The sequence below is a fragment of the Panicum virgatum genome, chromosome 1N (genome assembly GCF_016808335.1).
Source record: "Panicum virgatum strain AP13 chromosome 1N, P.virgatum_v5, whole genome shotgun sequence".
NCBI lineage: Eukaryota > Viridiplantae > Streptophyta > Magnoliopsida > Poales > Poaceae > Panicum > Panicum virgatum.
This window is the reverse complement of record NC_053145.1, coordinates 61,417,127-61,433,127: the sequence shown is the minus strand read 5'-3', so window position 1 is coordinate 61,433,127 and position 16,001 is coordinate 61,417,127. Positions and strand designations below refer to the sequence as shown.

The 16,001-nt window shown below is 48.6% G+C and overlaps 3 protein-coding genes and 1 non-coding gene across 4 annotated transcripts; 1 reads left to right on the top strand and 3 right to left on the bottom strand.

The window, feature by feature from the left end:
* Positions 1-436: 436 nt before the first annotated feature.
* Positions 437-2,819, bottom strand: LOC120657259 (transcription termination factor MTEF1, chloroplastic-like). Its single transcript, XM_039935546.1, has 2 exons — positions 1,486-2,819; positions 437-980 (listed from the first exon to the last, which is right to left on the bottom strand). Exon 1 carries the CDS (start codon positions 2,680-2,682, stop codon positions 1,510-1,512), a length of 1,173 nt encoding a protein of 390 aa, XP_039791480.1. The 5' UTR covers positions 2,683-2,819; the 3' UTR covers positions 437-980; positions 1,486-1,509.
* Positions 2,820-3,312: 493 nt separating this feature from the next.
* LOC120657261 lies at positions 3,313-5,147 on the bottom strand. The gene is made up of 2 exons (XM_039935548.1): positions 4,636-5,147; positions 3,313-4,603 (listed from the first exon to the last, which is right to left on the bottom strand). The coding sequence occupies exons 1-2, from the start codon at positions 4,739-4,741 to the stop codon at positions 3,570-3,572; spliced, it is 1,140 nt and encodes a 379-aa protein (XP_039791482.1). The 5' UTR covers positions 4,742-5,147; the 3' UTR covers positions 3,313-3,569.
* LOC120657862 lies at positions 4,996-5,156 on the bottom strand. The gene has a single exon (XR_005668396.1). It is a non-coding gene; the product is annotated as a U1 spliceosomal RNA (small nuclear RNA).
* A 6,146-nt stretch (positions 5,157-11,302) lies between these two features.
* LOC120657257 (laccase-21-like) lies at positions 11,303-14,272 on the top strand. Its single transcript, XM_039935545.1, has 4 exons — positions 11,303-11,650; positions 12,120-12,516; positions 12,637-13,731; positions 13,841-14,272. Exons 1-4 carry the CDS (start codon positions 11,528-11,530, stop codon positions 13,969-13,971), a joined length of 1,746 nt encoding a protein of 581 aa, XP_039791479.1. The 5' UTR covers positions 11,303-11,527; the 3' UTR covers positions 13,972-14,272.
* The last annotated feature ends 1,729 nt before the right edge of the window (positions 14,273-16,001 follow it).

Sequence of the window (16,001 nt, the reverse complement as noted above, 5' to 3'; positions counted from 1 at the left end):
TCACCCCTCCTCTCCCTCCCTTTTCTTTTTTCTGGATTTTTAGTAAGGCAAATGAGGGGGTGAGGAGCAGTCAACACCTTATATAGGGGGGCCGGCCGCCCCGCAGCCGGGCGCCCTGGGTGGCCGGCCGCCCCGCTGTCGGGCGGCGGGTCCCCGGGGACCTGTCTGCAATTTTTTTGGTCTTTCTTTTGTAGATAAGCCCCTGCCGCCCGGCTGCCGGGCGGCCAGGTCCCGGCCGCTCGGCTGCGGGGCGGCCGGGTATATTTCTGTAATTTTCCAAATCGAAAATATATTTTTGTAAAAAACGGAAATTAAAAATATAAAAATAAAAAAACCGCGTCCGACTTCGACCCGACCCGAGTCAAAACTCAACCGGAGATTTGCTTGGCCCAAGTAGGAGGGATTTGGTCCAGTGACTGGGCCGAAAAACAATTGGTTGAGACAACTCCACAAGTAGAACGACGAGGTTGCCAATTGGTGGAGACTGGAGACACACAAACACACCTCCAAAGTCCAAACTCTCCCTGTGGTTCTAGTCAATGTTCAAATCCCTCCGGCAGCTACCCTGCACAGCTTCTACCTCTCTTTACAGAATCATCTCCATGAGAAAACTCTCAAAAAGGAATTTTTCTCAAATCAAGCCTGGGGTTACATATTACATACAACAGAATCAAAGTCTATTAGCCTGTCCAACTGAAGTCGCCTCTCCAGCCACGAAGAATTCTACAAGAGGAGCATTCCTTCCATCCAAAATCCAAACGTCGTTGTATTGCTTGTGTTCTGATGAAATTTTTGTCAACGGATGCCTAGGTAACACCTCAGCATTGTGCATATATAGCTTGGCTGAGATGGTTCACTTCTTCAAGGAAAACACTAATTTTGTACTCCCGTAGCCCAATGACAATGAAACAAATGCAGACCTTCCTTCATAGTTAATTTGTATTTCCAAGTTGAACCAAGCACTGTGACCAAAGATATTCCTGCCATTAAGAATGAAGGTAACAGTACTGGTTACTGAAGAGTGATCTACATTAAGCAGCATGGTTACATTTTTTTAATCAGCGTAGCTTTTAAAGCACTCCGAAGGCTTTCTTCTACAATCCCTTGTGCTAGAATGTATATATCAGAACATATTTGCCACATAAACAGGCGGCGCAATACAAGATGAAGCGCAATGTTAACTTCAGTAAGGACACAACTATATGACACATTCTATAGGGTGATGGTGCCCATCTTATGTTAACTAAAATTTGATAGCAAAAGGAAAACACGGCTTGTACTTTTATATGAACACCATCACTCGGTTAGAATTTAGAAATGAAACTTTTTTTGGTTATTAGCATCAGTTTATGTTGTCGCCTGTAGGGCTGTAACAGACCTCATCTAAATGACCATGAAGCTACTCCATCTCCTATAGTTCATCAGTACAATGAGTTTTCTTTTGAAACAGGATCAGTGGAATGAGGTTGGGGGCGGAACACACACCTCCAAATTCTCCTTCCATTGCAGTCAATGTTGAAATGCCTCTGGCACCTTCCCCGCACAGGCAGACTCATAAGCATCTGCAAGGCCGGGGATGGATTCCTCGTAGGGAGCAACGAATTTCTCCAAGAACTTATCTTCGGTCGGCGCGACCACGTTGAAGAAGCACCGATCTTGTTCAACCAGCCCCTTCTCCTTGAGAGCCTTCAGCACAAGGTGCCGGGGCACTACCCGCCTCTCGAGGCTGTACATGAGGAGCACCGACCGGCGCGCGATGTACTGCGGCGGCAGCCCGACCTCGTTGAGCAGGAACTCAGCGTTCCGGCGCAGCCTCTCCTCGGACGCGACCAGGATCCGCGGTGCCTTGCTGACGGCCAGGTTCACCTCCTCCTGCGACCAGCCGAGCGTTTCTTTCAGGACGGCGACCTTGGCATCGACCTTCTCCTGGCCGATGCATCCCGCGGTAGAGAGTGCGTGGCGGAACATCTGGGAGCCGGGCGCCACGCCGAGCTGCGTGGCGCGTCGCACGGCGTCCTGAACGTACTCCGGGTGCATGGTGACGAGCCGTGGCGCGGCAACGAGCAGCTTGGCGATGTCGGCAGCGCTGAGCCCGCACTGTTTGAGGTACGCGACGTTGGGCTCGACCACCTTCTCGAGGTCGGAGGTGAGGAGCCAGTAGTTCCAGTCGCTGGCCTGGAGCAGCCGCTCCGGGGAGCCGAAGATCGGGAGCCAGAACCGCACCTTGGAGACGAAGCTGCGGCAGAGGAAGTACCGGCCGGTGATCTGCGCGAGGCGCGCGATCTGGGACGGGGAGAGCCCCAGCGCGCGGAGCTCCGCGGAGATGGGCGCCAGGGACCGGTCGATGCGCGCGCAGAGGACGCGCGGGTTGGAGGCCACGACGGCGGCGACCTCCTTTGGGGAGAGCCCGAGGCCCGCGAGGAAGGCGAGCACGGCGTCCGCGTTGGAGGCAGTCTTGAGGTGCGCGAGGCTCTTGGACGCCTTGAGCGCCTGCGGCGGGGTGAGGTTGCAGCTGGCGACGAGGTAGTCCTCGACGGCGAAGGTGCTCGCGGGAGCTGGGGTCGGGGTGGCGGTTGTGCTCGTGGCGGCCGCGCGGGTGAGGGTGAGGCAGAGGCGGCAGCGAGGCGGAAGCAGGGACACGGCGGCGAGGGCGGCGGCGCCGGGGAGGAAGAGGAGAGGCATGGCCGGGGACGGGGACGAGGCGTGGCAGGGTCCCGTCCAGCGAGCAGGTGGTGGCTTTTTGACTTGGGTTGTGTAATCCGCAGCTCGGTGGACGGTGGCGCGGGCCGCAGCCGCAAGCTGCAGGCTGTGCCGGGCGGGGTGCCCGGTGCGCCTGGCCGTCCTCTCGCAAACATAGGCCAAATGCGTTCCGAATTTGGTGGAACTGACAAGCTCGATCAGAATTTGGTTGCAGATGCATAGCGAAATTTGCTGGGTTGTTCAGATTTGGCTCCTCGGCTGAGATGACCCACTACTAATTCCGGGCCTAATTTTCTTGGTCCCAGATTGCAGTAGTAACCGAACAAGTTAGGATATGCCGATATGGCTGACACCTCCTTTATCTGCTGTTGGAGTTTGGCTCAGAGATTGGATATGGTTGCAAGGATTTCACTCTCTTTTTTTTCAACTACTACTTCTTGCATCGCACAAGAGACAACAGAGCGTTCAAGATTGAAATGCTTTTATGTCACTGATTTTATTTATTTTTCTCACGTTACAGGGTGCAAAGCGAACGCTATATCATTTCAAACTGCTTTTCTTATTTAGCTCCCTATTCAACTGCATTTGCTCAAGAGGGAAGGCTCCGCAAAATAACAACTGTACTACACCAATTCCAATAGCAATACCCCCTCAAAAAAAAATTCCAATAGCACTGCCATTGTCCAAGAGTTGCTCGTCAGTTTACACGGATCAGCAGTTTCATGCTACTATCTACTCTTTACATAAAAGCCTGCATTTGAAATGTTTCATACGAATTGTACTCTACATGCACTCGCCGCACAATCTTGCGAAAATCTACAGGAACTAGGAGCTCTTCAATTGTCGAGCATCTTGTAAACTTTGGCCAGCTACTGTGCTTCCTTCTTGACAATGGCGGCCTCGTAAACTTTGGCCAAGTTTGGGACTTTGACCAGGAACGGCCTGATGAACTTGGCCACGAAATCCTCCTCCGTGATGGCGGCGATGTTGTTGAAATCCCTGCCGCGCCACAGCCGCCGCGCCTGCAGGACCCTCATCACCTGGAACCGCGGCACAAGCCGCCCTTCCAGGTCGTACCTGAGCAGCGCCGGGAAGTTGGCGACACGCTCCGCGTCCATGCCAACCTCCGTGGTCAGGAACTCCCAGTTCCTCCGCAGCCGCTCCGCGGAGACCGTCAGCAGCGTCGGCATCTTCGCCGCCGCCGTCTTCACCTGCGCCTCCGTCCACCCGAGCTCGTCCCTGAAGAATGCGGCTTTCCAGGCGAGCCGCTCCGGCTTCGCGCTGAACGCCGCGATGATGGCGTCCTTGAACGCCCGCGTCTTGCGCGGCACGCCGAACTCGTCGGCGCGTGCCAGGACGTCGTCGACCTCTTCCGGGCTCGCGATGAGCAGCTTGGAGCAGTAGGATATGGCAAACCAGCCGACGTCATCGTCGGAGAGGGTGCCCTCCTCCAGGAGCAGCGCGATGGTGGACCTGACCGTCCGGAGGTCCGCGCTGAGAAGGCCCGGGTTGCCCTTGAGCGCGGCGACGAGCTTGTCGACGCGGCCACGGAGATACGGGAGCCAGAACTGGACCGTCGAGATGAGCTCGCGTGAGCGGAACACGGCCGCGCCGCAGCGCGCGACGAGGAGACCCATCTGGAACGTGGTGAACCCGAGCGCGCGGAGCTCGTCCGCGCGCGGCGCGAGCGTCCTCAGCACGCTGCAGGCGATGAGCGGAGTGGAGAACTCCAGCGCGGAGGCGAGGAAGGCCAGCACGGCGTCGGGCTTGGAGGGCGACCTGATGGCCGAGAGCTCCGGCGCCACGCGGGCGGCAACGTTGGGGTAGAGATTGCACCTGCTCACGAGGTAGTCCTCCACCGAGAAAGCGCCAGCTGATGCGGCGGGGGAAGCAGATGTGGCGTCTGCTGATGCCGTGGTGGAAGCACAGGTGCGCGAGTCGGTGCAGGGGAGGGGCGGAGGCGGGATGGAGAGAGCGAGGGGGAGGGGGAGGATGGCAGCGCCGGGGCGGTGAGGACTGGATTCCTCGGGAGGAGGAGCATCGCAGCAACACCGGCGTGACGGCCTCGAGATGACCCGGCGAATGTAATCGGATAGGAGATGGCTCAGTGGAAGAGCGACGCGCCGCAAGACCTCGCCGGTAACAGAAAAACAACCTACGGAGGCCGAAAAGTAAAAATTATTGGGCCGCGAAAGCTTCAGGCCCAGGAACGATTCAAATCCACGATTTCTACAGAACGACCTACTAGATGATAATAATGCTGCCGAAGGACCAAAATTTAATTTCTTACAATTGGCAGGGGCCGCGCGAACGCGTACCCCCTCTCGCACAAATTATGACGTCCACTCTCCCACTTGGGGAGATGGTAGACCAGCGCACCCACCAAGTGCAATGTGAGCCACTGATCTAGGCCATGGGCCTTCATGATCGCCCATCGACCCCGTCCAGGTAAGTATGGAGCAACGGTGGCCACGGGCTTTCTTATGTAGGCAGCTCGCCCGCCCGCGTCGGATTGCGGCGTCGAGGTGGTACTAAACGGTGCGCTCCTGACTCCTGAGAGGGAAGCCACAGCATCGCGTTTCCCTTGGATCCGTAGTGGGTTCGGCAGGACGGTGCTGAGTAGAGCAAATCAAGACCGTGGTGCTGTGATGGGCCGACGATGTTGCCAGTAGATGGGCCAGGCCTGGTAAGTTTTTTGCTGTGCCAACTTGGGGTCATCAGATTTTCTGTGTTGTCCAGACGGATTTTGGTTGGACACGGATTTATCTCACGAACGAGAGTAAGCTCTCCTACCCACCCAATCGACTTCAATGCAAAATACAAGCCAGCCTAAACCTGATCTTGGGAATGATCATTCGTGTTTAATCTTTTTTATATAAATAAATATAGATTTCTAAATATGCTACTACAATTCGTGTGTGAAGCAGAAGGAACAGAATGCTATGACCCCATGCATCGGAGGGTCTTGCCATCCTTTTGTTTCAGCGATGCATTATACAACTAAGTCACGATGTGTCAAAACCATATGCACAAGATCAAAAAAAAAAACTTATGCACAAAGCCAAAATCTGACATCTCCCGGCCTTAGCGCTGATTGTGACGGATTAGCATTAGGACATCCTCATATGCATTCTCGCGTATCTTCCAGGACTGGATGAACCCCCTGGCCTACAGAAAACACCTTGAGTAGGATAAGAAGAACGCAGCTTCCGATTCGTTGGAAAAAGAACTTTCTCCTATGCGTGTTTAGCACGTTTTATTAGAACAGTGCATGTGCATCTCTTGAGGAGCTCATCATGTTCGTTTTGAGTTGTTCCAGGGCTTTGTATTTTACTGCTTCGTCTTCCAAACAGACAGCATTCTATGTTGAAACTCAGCTCCATCTGTGACGAAATTTCCTTCAATTCAATCCATGATTCACCAAGTGGTTGAAGCCTGGAGGTCACGGCGGCACGTCTTGAATAGACCCACGTACCGGGTGCGAGTGAGATCGAACGGAATATATGGCAGGATTAATTCAGAGACGAACCATCTGTGCAGTGTTCTGTTTCCCGCATACTTATTAGCTGAGTGAATCTGTGAATGAAAATTTGACCTAAGCAACTTTGTTTTTTCTCCAGGAATAGCGAGTGACAGTTTGACCTGAACATTTTTATATGTCTCCAGGACAGCATGGATTGAAATGTTCTTTCCGAGGGATGAGACAAGAAAAACTTTGAAAACTTCTGCCCACAGGCTACTCAATTTTACTGAAATCTTCAGACTAGCAATTTGTCAACGCAGAAATTGAATCGTTGCCATATTGCCATCAGGTACAGGGTTGTACCTCTTTGTAACCCTGGTCAAAACTTGGACCCATGCAGACATTCTAGAGCTTCATTCTCATGTAAGAGACGTCTTGGGACAAACACGCGCGGTCTTTTATGTACAAATTCTGCGAATACACAAAAGTAAGTTTTGAGATAAAGCTAGCAGTATGTCACTTTCTTATATCTAACCTAAAGGGATAAGTTTCGAGAAAAACCTACGCATAGTCACTTTTGCATATCTAATAGGGACATAAGCTTTCAAGCCAAGTTTATGCATCATGTCACTTTAATATATCTAAGGACCTGAATACTAGCCAATGACTACTGATACGTAGTATGATGTGGTAGCCAAAGTTTAAAAACATGACGCAAAAGTATCTAAACCGTCTATGACTCTATGTCATTTTGAACACGAGGTGATGCCCAAGCCCAACCAAGTGGCAACATCGTGTTCAACCTTTTGTGTGGACCTTGTTGGGCCTCTCCTAATCCAGCCTCCACGCCCGCAGTTCGCTCGTTCCTGGCTATTGCCTACTAGCTCATCCATACAGTACCTGCTTGCTTCGTAAGACATGCATGCATGCACCAAGCCACACCATGCAATTCAACCAGTGAAAAAGTTCACGAATTTCGCTGGTTCAAGTAGCCAGAACGGAACCATTTCCTTCTTTTTGGAAAAAAAAGTCAAAACGGAACCTGGAAATTGGTCTGCTTTTTGTTTGCGTCACGCGGCGTTCAAGCAGTTGCTTGAGAGTTGAGACATTCGGATGACAGGGACAAGTTACCGAACTGCGCGGCCGGTAGATCAGGCGAGGACTCGCAAAGCAAGTAGAGGACATCCGGGGAGTCTATTCTCCGCATATGCGACGGGGGAGCAATCCATCGCAGAAGCTTCCGCCGCCGTTCCTCCGCCATCCCCTGGCTCCGGCGCCGCCTCCGACGCCTCCACTGCCGCCAACCCTAACCCAGCTCGTCGCCACCGCGCCGCTGGCTTCTTCTCGCCCCGCCGCCGCCCACCGGAGATCCTGCCCGGCCGGCGGCGCTCCCGCGCCGCCTCGCCCTCCGCCGGCCCAACTGCCACCCCCGGCCTCCCTTCTATAGCCGGAGGTCATGGAGCCACCTACCCCCGTAACCCAAATCCTAAAGGCCGCCGCCTCTCTCTACCACCCCGGCCGCCGGCGACCTCGCCGACGGCTGCTCCACCCACCAACCACCCTTCTCCCCCTCCCCCCTCCTCCAGATCGCCGGCAGTCGCTCCACCTCCTCCCCTAGCTCGCCGGCAGTAGCAACAGTTCCTTCTGCGATGGCTCGTCGGAAATCGCATATGTGATGAATAGATTTCCCGTCATCGCTGTTGGTGTCACAGTGTCGCAGACGTACGTACTCGCCGTGCAAAGAATGCAAGCCTCGCGAAGCTAGGCTACCTAACTACTAGCTCGCCGAGAATCTCCAGCCAGCTGGTTATTGAACAGGTGTCGTATCTGTGTGCGCGCCGTAGGTAGCCAGCATGCATTGATGCATGCTCATGCTCTGATTGAGATGCATCAGTAGGTCGCCACCATGCATATGCTCTGATCGAGATGCCCTCCATCCCAATGGATGTGATCCAAATTAAATGCATATGAAAACACCATGCGTTTGTTTGTTTGTTTGCGTCGCATCTGGTGATTGCGTCAAATTTAAAACCATGTAGGGTTGAAATTTTTGACATACAGGGCGGGCAGGAGTCTGCCCCCCCCCCCCCTCCAACGCTCTCGTAATTCCACTTAAAATCTCTAATCAAATACAAAAATACGTGTATAACCCGCACATTTGCGCGGTTAGTATTGAAAATTCAAAAAAAATTATACTATTTTTTACCATACATCACCCTATTTATTATTATAAATTATGCTTTATTGTTGGTTAAAACAATTCAAATATAATCTACCTATAATAACAATTTGATTTAGGGAGCTTTAATAATATTATGCACATAATTATTTTTATTTTCGTTTTATGTTGATTGACTGTTGTTAGCTTTAGTTTTTATTAATAGTATATGTTGTAACTGATACATAGCTAAATGATATTTTATATTTAATTTTTCATAATAGCATTGGTGGGTGATTTTTAATTAGGCACATGAGTATTTTAGGTTAATTTTTATTATAATGACAGTGATGGATAGTTTTTATTTTTCTATTTTTCTCCAATTAACATGAGAATTTCTAGACCTTGAGAGCGAACATGGAGCCTCTATTTGTTGGCCAAATAATAAAATAACAGATAATCTTATATTATTCTTTTAATTAGCCCCCCTGCTTGGGCCCCCTCATTTGGAATTCTTGGCTCCACCCCACACACCACCACTAGTAGAGAAATTCTTTTGTTCTGGTTGGAAAGCCCCTTTAGTTCCGGTTTTCCAACCGGGACAACTAATTCGGACCTTTAGTCCCGGTTGTATCATTTAGAGCATCACTACGTTCCGTGGGATTCAAATCCAAGACCGCTTGCCTTGTACGTACATAACTTTCTTACTATTTCACCTACATATCACTTGTGACTCTAGACAAGATACTTTCATCTTACTATTACTAATTGTATACTTCTTTGTAGCCTTCACATGAAGCCACCTAGGATCTTAGGTGGACACTCTAAAAAAATGGAGAAATCCTATAAATTCTCACAAAAATCAGAAACATCCAACCATCAATCCAACATCTATAATTATAATAACCATCGGATATATTATATTTTCTAATAAATTATCCACCTCTGCTATTATGAAAATAGACTAAAGTAACCCCCTAAATATGTATCTAAATTACTCACATCTGCCATTATAAAAACAATCTAAAATAACCTCCTAATCTTTGTGTAAATTACCCACATATGCCATTAGAAAAAATAATACAAATACCCCTCTAAATTTGCATATAAATTATCCAATTATTTCATTATTATCACAGTTTAAATTACTTCTAAATCTAAATCTAAATTATATAATTATAATGAAATATTAAAGTGCATCAATATAAAATTCTAAATTACTATTTATATCATTATTAATATATTATTTATATTATTGTTTATATAAAAATATTACCCACGATTTATGTCACCATATATTCGTGTGATGGAAGAGATAAAAATATCAATTTACAAACAAATAGTTCAACTAAATATATATCAAATATATATGGAGGTGTGATGCAAAATGAAATCTATTGTAACTAGACAATGAAAAATATAGATTTTAGAGTATGTGTTAGAATATTTAATAGATGAAAAAGAGCGTAACATAGATGATTATAATTATTAACATCTTTCTTATATTAATTCTAATTAGCTTGTGCGGGAGCACGGGTTGATAGACTAGTTTTGAACTAATCCATGAAGAGTCCTTTAGTCCCGATAATGACTCCAACTGAGACTAAAGGAATCTTTGGTCCCGGTTGATGACTCCAACCGGGACTAAAAAAATCTCCCTTTAATCCGGGTTGTTGTTATCAACAAGGCCGGGATTAAAAGTCCTTTGACATTCATAAAATTTAGATTCGGAACTAATAAGAGCATTAGTCCCGGGTCTAAACTCAAGCTGAGACAAATAGAAGAGATGGCTATGGGTTTCTCTACTAATGTGCAGTGCACACAGCCACACGCGGCTGTCACACAGCCAGTGCTCGGAGAATAAAAAGAGAGCTGCAGATGTAGATATTATCTTCTTGATCGCACAGCCAGCATAGCTTCTTGAGCAACTCCAACAGATTAATTTTTCCCTTTTCTCTTTCCACTTTTTAGTCATAAAAGGGATTTAGGGGGAAAAATTTAGCTCCAACAGATTGATTTTTTCTTTTCCCCTTTCTCTTTTATTTCCCTCTCCTCTCCCCTTTTTAAAGAGGAATTCCACATTCTCCCTTTCCTTCTCCCTTTCTATCCATTCTTTCCTAGCCACAAGATCCACATGTATGAGAAGATCCTGGCCACTCATGAATTAAAAAGGAAAGGGAAAAATCAATCTGCTGGAGCACATCTCTTCAATAAACTAAAATTGTGATGGGGGATTCCCCTATAAGATGAGAAAGGAGAAAGGGGAAAATCAATCTGTTGGAGTCGCTCTTATAACGTAATTACGTAACCCACGCACGCTTAGTATGTAGTGGTAGTAGTCAAATTGATCACAACTTCAAAAATCAGGTTTACCAAAGAATCTAAACTTCTAGCACTGACGTTAACCACTGCTGTTGGCTGTAGCTCCCAACAGGGTAAACAGTTTCGATCCAATGCTGTGTGCTACTAGCTAACATCTCCCGGAACGTAACTCCTCCACGCATACGAATAATCGTTGAAAACTTGCATTGAGTTCGTTCCTTGACCTCTGACCCGTTCCGGTAAGTTGATGAACAAGAACGATGCATGCCAGCTTTGCTTGCTTAACCCAATGCAAGCTGACGGAAATGTCGCCGTCGTGCCAGTTCCCGGGGAAGATATTCAAGCCTCGTCTAGAGCTGCACTTGACGTCGTCGTCACGCGCTCGTGCCGGCCCGGCGGCGCGCGAAGGCGCCGGCAGGCCACCAATCAACTCACGCTAACGGAGGGCGCGATGCGTTTCACAAGGCAGGCGCTCGGCTTCTGGAGGAGCCACCATACATACCATTGTGCCGCGCCGGCGATCGAAAACAAAACCAAAACTAAAACGTGGACAAGTGGCTAAGCTAGACAAGACTATCATCATGAAGCGACTAGTTCGTTTTCTCAAGGTTTGCTGACATGGCGAAGCATGCATAAGCATAGGGGTCTCTCTATAAATACCTGAGCAGCATCCGCTTCGGATGAGCATCGACCATTGCATCGCAGCAACGCAGAGCACATTGCAGTGTAGCTAGCTACTAGCTCTGCTCGTTACTAATAAAACACGTTCCAAGTTTGCTCAGCGAGAGCACATCAGGCATACTCATCAGAGAGCTAGCTTTCCTGTCCGATCCCTTCGGCGTCGAGTGTCCGGCCGGCCGCCGGCGACGACCGATCTATCGGCGATGGGTGGTGTAGCTAAGATGCCTGCAGGGCTTTGTTGGTTATTACTGCTAGGTGTGGTGTTAACATTCGGTGTTGCAGCTAGCCCGGCTCAGGCATCCAGGGCTAATCACTACGATTTCTTTGTAAGTCCATCGATCTACTACTATGTCAATATTCTTTTCTTTTTCGAAGGGAGCGCGATCTATATCATCTGAACTCATGAGCTTCAATTCAGAGGTGCATGAATTTATTACCCGAGCAGCATGCATCTATCTGCACTGCTCACAAATAAATCAACAGGCACGTTTTGGTTTTGAAATATATATATAGGTTAAGTAACGTGATCATTGCATTCCTTGATTTGCATTCGTCAGGTGCAGTGTCTTTGTGACTTGTCTGATTTGTGGGAATAAACTTTGTATGGTTGGTGCAGATGATATATAGGTGCAGACTGTGACTTTTTACTCATCTAGAAACCCTTACCGTCTTGCTAATTCGTGGTTCGTGGAAGCCATGACTTTACCAGAGGGTCCACCAGCTAGCAAAGCTCTTATTATTAGCTTGACGAAGCAGGTACAGTTTAATTAACGGAGTGTGACATAAATTTTGCAGATAAAGGAGACGAAGGTCACCCGTCTCTGCCACGAGAAGACCATCCTGGCCGTGAACGGCCAGTTCCCCGGGCCGACCATCTACGCGCGCGCGGGCGACGTCGTCGTCGTCAACGTCTACAACCAGGGCAACAAGAACATCACCCTCCACTGGCATGGCGTGGACCAGCCGCGGAACCCGTGGTTCGACGGGCCCGAGTACATCACGCAGTGCCCCATCCAGCCCGGCGCCAACTTCACCTACAGGATCATCTTCTCCGAGGAGGAGGGCACGGTCTGGTGGCACGCGCACAGCGACTTCGACCGCGCCACCGTGCACGGCGCCATCGTCGTCCACCCCAAGCGCGGCTCCGCCTACCCTTACACCAAGCCGCACAAGGAGATGCCCATCATCCTCGGTACATGCATGGATCATTTGGATTTATTTTCAGTACTACTGCTATGGACTGCTATATATACGAACTGGTAGTGAAATTCTTCAGAGTTTTGATCTGAATGCATGGCTTAAAATTCTGCAGGCGAGTGGTGGAATGTAGATGTGCAGCAGTTGCTCGAGGAGACCATGCGGACCGGCAGTGACGTCAACATTTCCGACGCCAACACCATCAACGGCCAGCCCGGCGACCTGTTCCCGTGCTCCAAGAACGGCACCTTCAGGATGCCCGTGGAGCACGGCAAGACGTACCTGCTCCGGATCATCAACGCGGGGCTCACCAACGAGATGTTCTTCGGCGTCGCCGGGCACCGCCTCACGGTGGTCGGCACCGACGGCCGCTACCTCAAGCCGTTCACCGTCGATCACATCATGATCTCGCCGGGGCAGACCATGAACGCGCTCCTCGAGGCCGACCGCCCCACGGACGGCTCAGGCAACAGCCGCTACTACATGGCCGCGAGGACGTTCGCGACCAACTCGCAGCTCAGCGTCAACAACAGCACCGCCACGGCCATCCTGGAGTACACGGATGCGCCGCCCTCCGCGGGGCCGCCGGACCTCCCCCGCCTGCCGGCCGTCGGCGACATCGCCGCCGCGACGGCGTACACGGCGCAGCTCCGGTCCCTGGTCACCAAGGACCACCCGGTCGACGTGCCAACGCACGTCGACGAGCACATGCTCGTGACCATCGCCGTCAACCTGCTACCCTGCGGGGCCAACGAGACGTGCGCGGGCCCCATCGACGGCACCACCCGCCTCGCGGCGAGCCTGAACAACGTCAGCTTCGTGCTCCCGCCCGTCGATGTCCTCGACGCCTACTACTACTCGATCCGCGGCGTGTACGAGCCGGACTTCCCCAACAAGCCGCCGTTCTTCTTCAACTTCACCGAGACCCTGCCGCTGAACCTCTCGTTCACGAAGCGGGGCACCAAGGTAAAGGTGGTGGAGTACGGCGCCGTCGTGGAGGTGGTGTTCCAGGACACGGGCATCCTCGGCGCCGAGAACCACCCCATGCACCTCCACGGGTTCAGCTTCTACGTGGTGGGCCGAGGGTTTGGTAACTTCGACAAGAACACGGACCCGGCCACGTACAACCTGGTGGACCCGCCGTACCAAAACACGGTCTCCGTGCCCAAGGCCGGGTGGGCCGCAATCCGCTTCCGCGCGGCAAATCCTGGTGAGAATTTGCAAATTTTGGTCACAAACTTTCAAATGATGTAGTAATAATCTACGTTGTTTATGCGATTTTTTTACTAACTTTGCGCCATTTTTAATTTCTTGTTTAGGTGTGTGGTATATGCATTGTCATTTTGATCGCCACACGGTGTGGGGCATGGATACCGTTTTCATTGTGAAAAATGGCAAGACCCCTGACGCTCAAATGATGCCGCGTCCTAGTACCATGCCAAAGTGCTAAGGAAACTATGGCGTGAGCTATAACCGCGGTCCGCAACATGATCGAGCAAGATAGCTAATTGTAATTAATTGATTTTATTATTTGGGGTACAGATTTAAGCAGAGTTATTCTTCAAATAAGGCTCAGTTGAGGACCCGTGTAATTTGGTTGGTTGGAAGAGAAAAGAAAAGAGTATATTCATTGTATTGATTAATTGTTTGGTTTCTTTGAATTTCCATCTTCAAATGTAATTACACAAATGTATCCTATGGAGCTATGGTCTCTATCTCATTAAGACTAATATAAGTGTTCATTTTATATATATTCTTCTGTCATGATCAAATCATGAACAATTTAGCATGCTACCTGATTTTATAAAGAGCAATAAGAGCTCTAATAGAACCATGACTAATTAAAGGAAAATATGATCCATAGTTATGCTGGTTAGGGACGGAGCCAGCATGGCAGGAGGGATCAAGCTCCCTACCCAGGAACTCCATTGGAGGCAATAAAGAAGGAGGAGGAGAGAGGGGAAAGGAGGAAGAAAAAGAGAGAGGAAGAGGAAGGAGCCCCCTAGGTGCTCCCAACCCTCAACATTGTTAACATGTATATTGCCAGGTAAATGAATCTTACCATATCAAATTTGAACATCAAATAAATTAGTGCTTGTTCTAGTTTTAGTGGAAGCACTCCATTACGCCTCACTAGCAGATATGTAAATGTGTACCTAGAAAGTAGTTCCAGGTCACTCCATTAGTTTATTTTTCTTAATTCTCTTCCATTAAAACTCAGATTAGTTCATTTTGATAATTTTAGAGTGTCCCAATAACATAAGGCCAATCTCAGTGGGAGTGTTATAGGAGTGTCATGGACATTAAATTTGCTAACATGTACTAATAGTATGAGGAGAGAGGAGTGTCATGAAATGTGAGAAGAGTGTCATCACCATGACACTCCACTGACACAGTTCTCAAGTTTCCAGTCTTGGTAACTGTGTCGATGACACTCCCACTGAGACTGGCCTAAAAAAATAAAAACTTGCATCCTAGTTTAGTAGGCGATTATCTTAATATCTCTAATCACATGAGACATTCTAACAAAGTTTTGAATACAAGGATTATTGAATAAACAGTTGATAGTCTAATATTCTAACTAAATCCCATTCACCCAAGGCAACATGAAGATCGGCAAGGACTATTAGAGCCGAAAATAAAATGGGAAGGGTCAAAAAGCGTCTTCAATGTGTTTTTTTAATAAATTGTCATATAATTCATTAGAGCGTGATTGGTTTGTTGACAAGGCCAGCTTGGCTCTAATATGCAAGATGGTGGCGTCTTGTTGTCGGTTTGCATAGAGTAAGTTAAATATGAGAAGTCGTTTGGTTCCTCATATGAGAACATATTACATTCACTCTGTTCGAGGAGGCTGGTAGCTGGTGCTGATTTGTTGTAAGAAAAAAATATTACTGGCTGGCTGCTGGCTGATGATGATTTGGTGTGAGAAAAAAATACTGCTGGCTGACAAACTAGCTTAACAGAGCGATTGTTATGTGAAATAAATATAGATAAAAAGTACTACCACGATCTTTATTATGTGCACCTATTTTCATTCAACATTTAATCCCACTTATTAATTTTCATATCATTTGAAGTACATACTAATTATACATTAACAATATCATTAACTAGCTAATCACTCGCATCCCGCGAGAAATTAGTCCTGTTTCTGTTTCTATGGAGCCAAGCTGCAGGACGTTTATAACTTTTTATGCATCTGTGGTACCAGACTCTGGAACTTGCACAACCATCCAAACGCCATCAACTCACATCAAATGAGCTTAGTTGAGGCATTTACGCCAACCAAACGCGGCCTACCGCTACAACTATTCCTCTTTCATAACCTTCTTCTAAGAAAAACACGAGTCAAACAAAAAAAAAGTGAAGGATAAAACGAAAATATAGTCGTCATATCACTAAGCCTACTTAAACTGCATATTATATTTTTTGCGATGATATCCATAAAATTCTTGAGAGACTTTCCCGTTTTCTAGA

What these genes read in the sequence shown, in the direction of transcription:
- LOC120657257 (XM_039935545.1), top strand. Translation starts at nt 11,528, where the DNA reads ATGGGTGGTGTAGCTAAGATGCCTGCAGGGCTTTGTTGGTTATTACTG. An exon ending in CTAATCACTACGATTTCTTT is followed by an intron (nt 11,651 to 12,119) that starts GTAAGTCCATCG and finishes TAAATTTTGCAG; the next exon opens with ATAAAGGAGACGAAGGTCAC. An exon ending in GGAGATGCCCATCATCCTCG is followed by an intron (nt 12,517 to 12,636) that starts GTACATGCATGG and finishes AAAATTCTGCAG; the next exon opens with GCGAGTGGTGGAATGTAGAT.
- LOC120657259 (XM_039935546.1), bottom strand. Translation starts at nt 2,682, where the DNA reads ATGCCTCTCCTCTTCCTCCCCGGCGCCGCCGCCCTCGCCGCCGTGTCC.
- LOC120657261 (XM_039935548.1), bottom strand. Translation starts at nt 4,741, where the DNA reads ATGCTCCTCCTCCCGAGGAATCCAGTCCTCACCGCCCCGGCGCTGCCA. An exon ending in CCCCTCCCCTGCACCGACTC is followed by an intron (nt 4,604 to 4,635) that starts GCGCACCTGTGC and finishes CGGCATCAGCAG; the next exon opens with ACGCCACATCTGCTTCCCCC.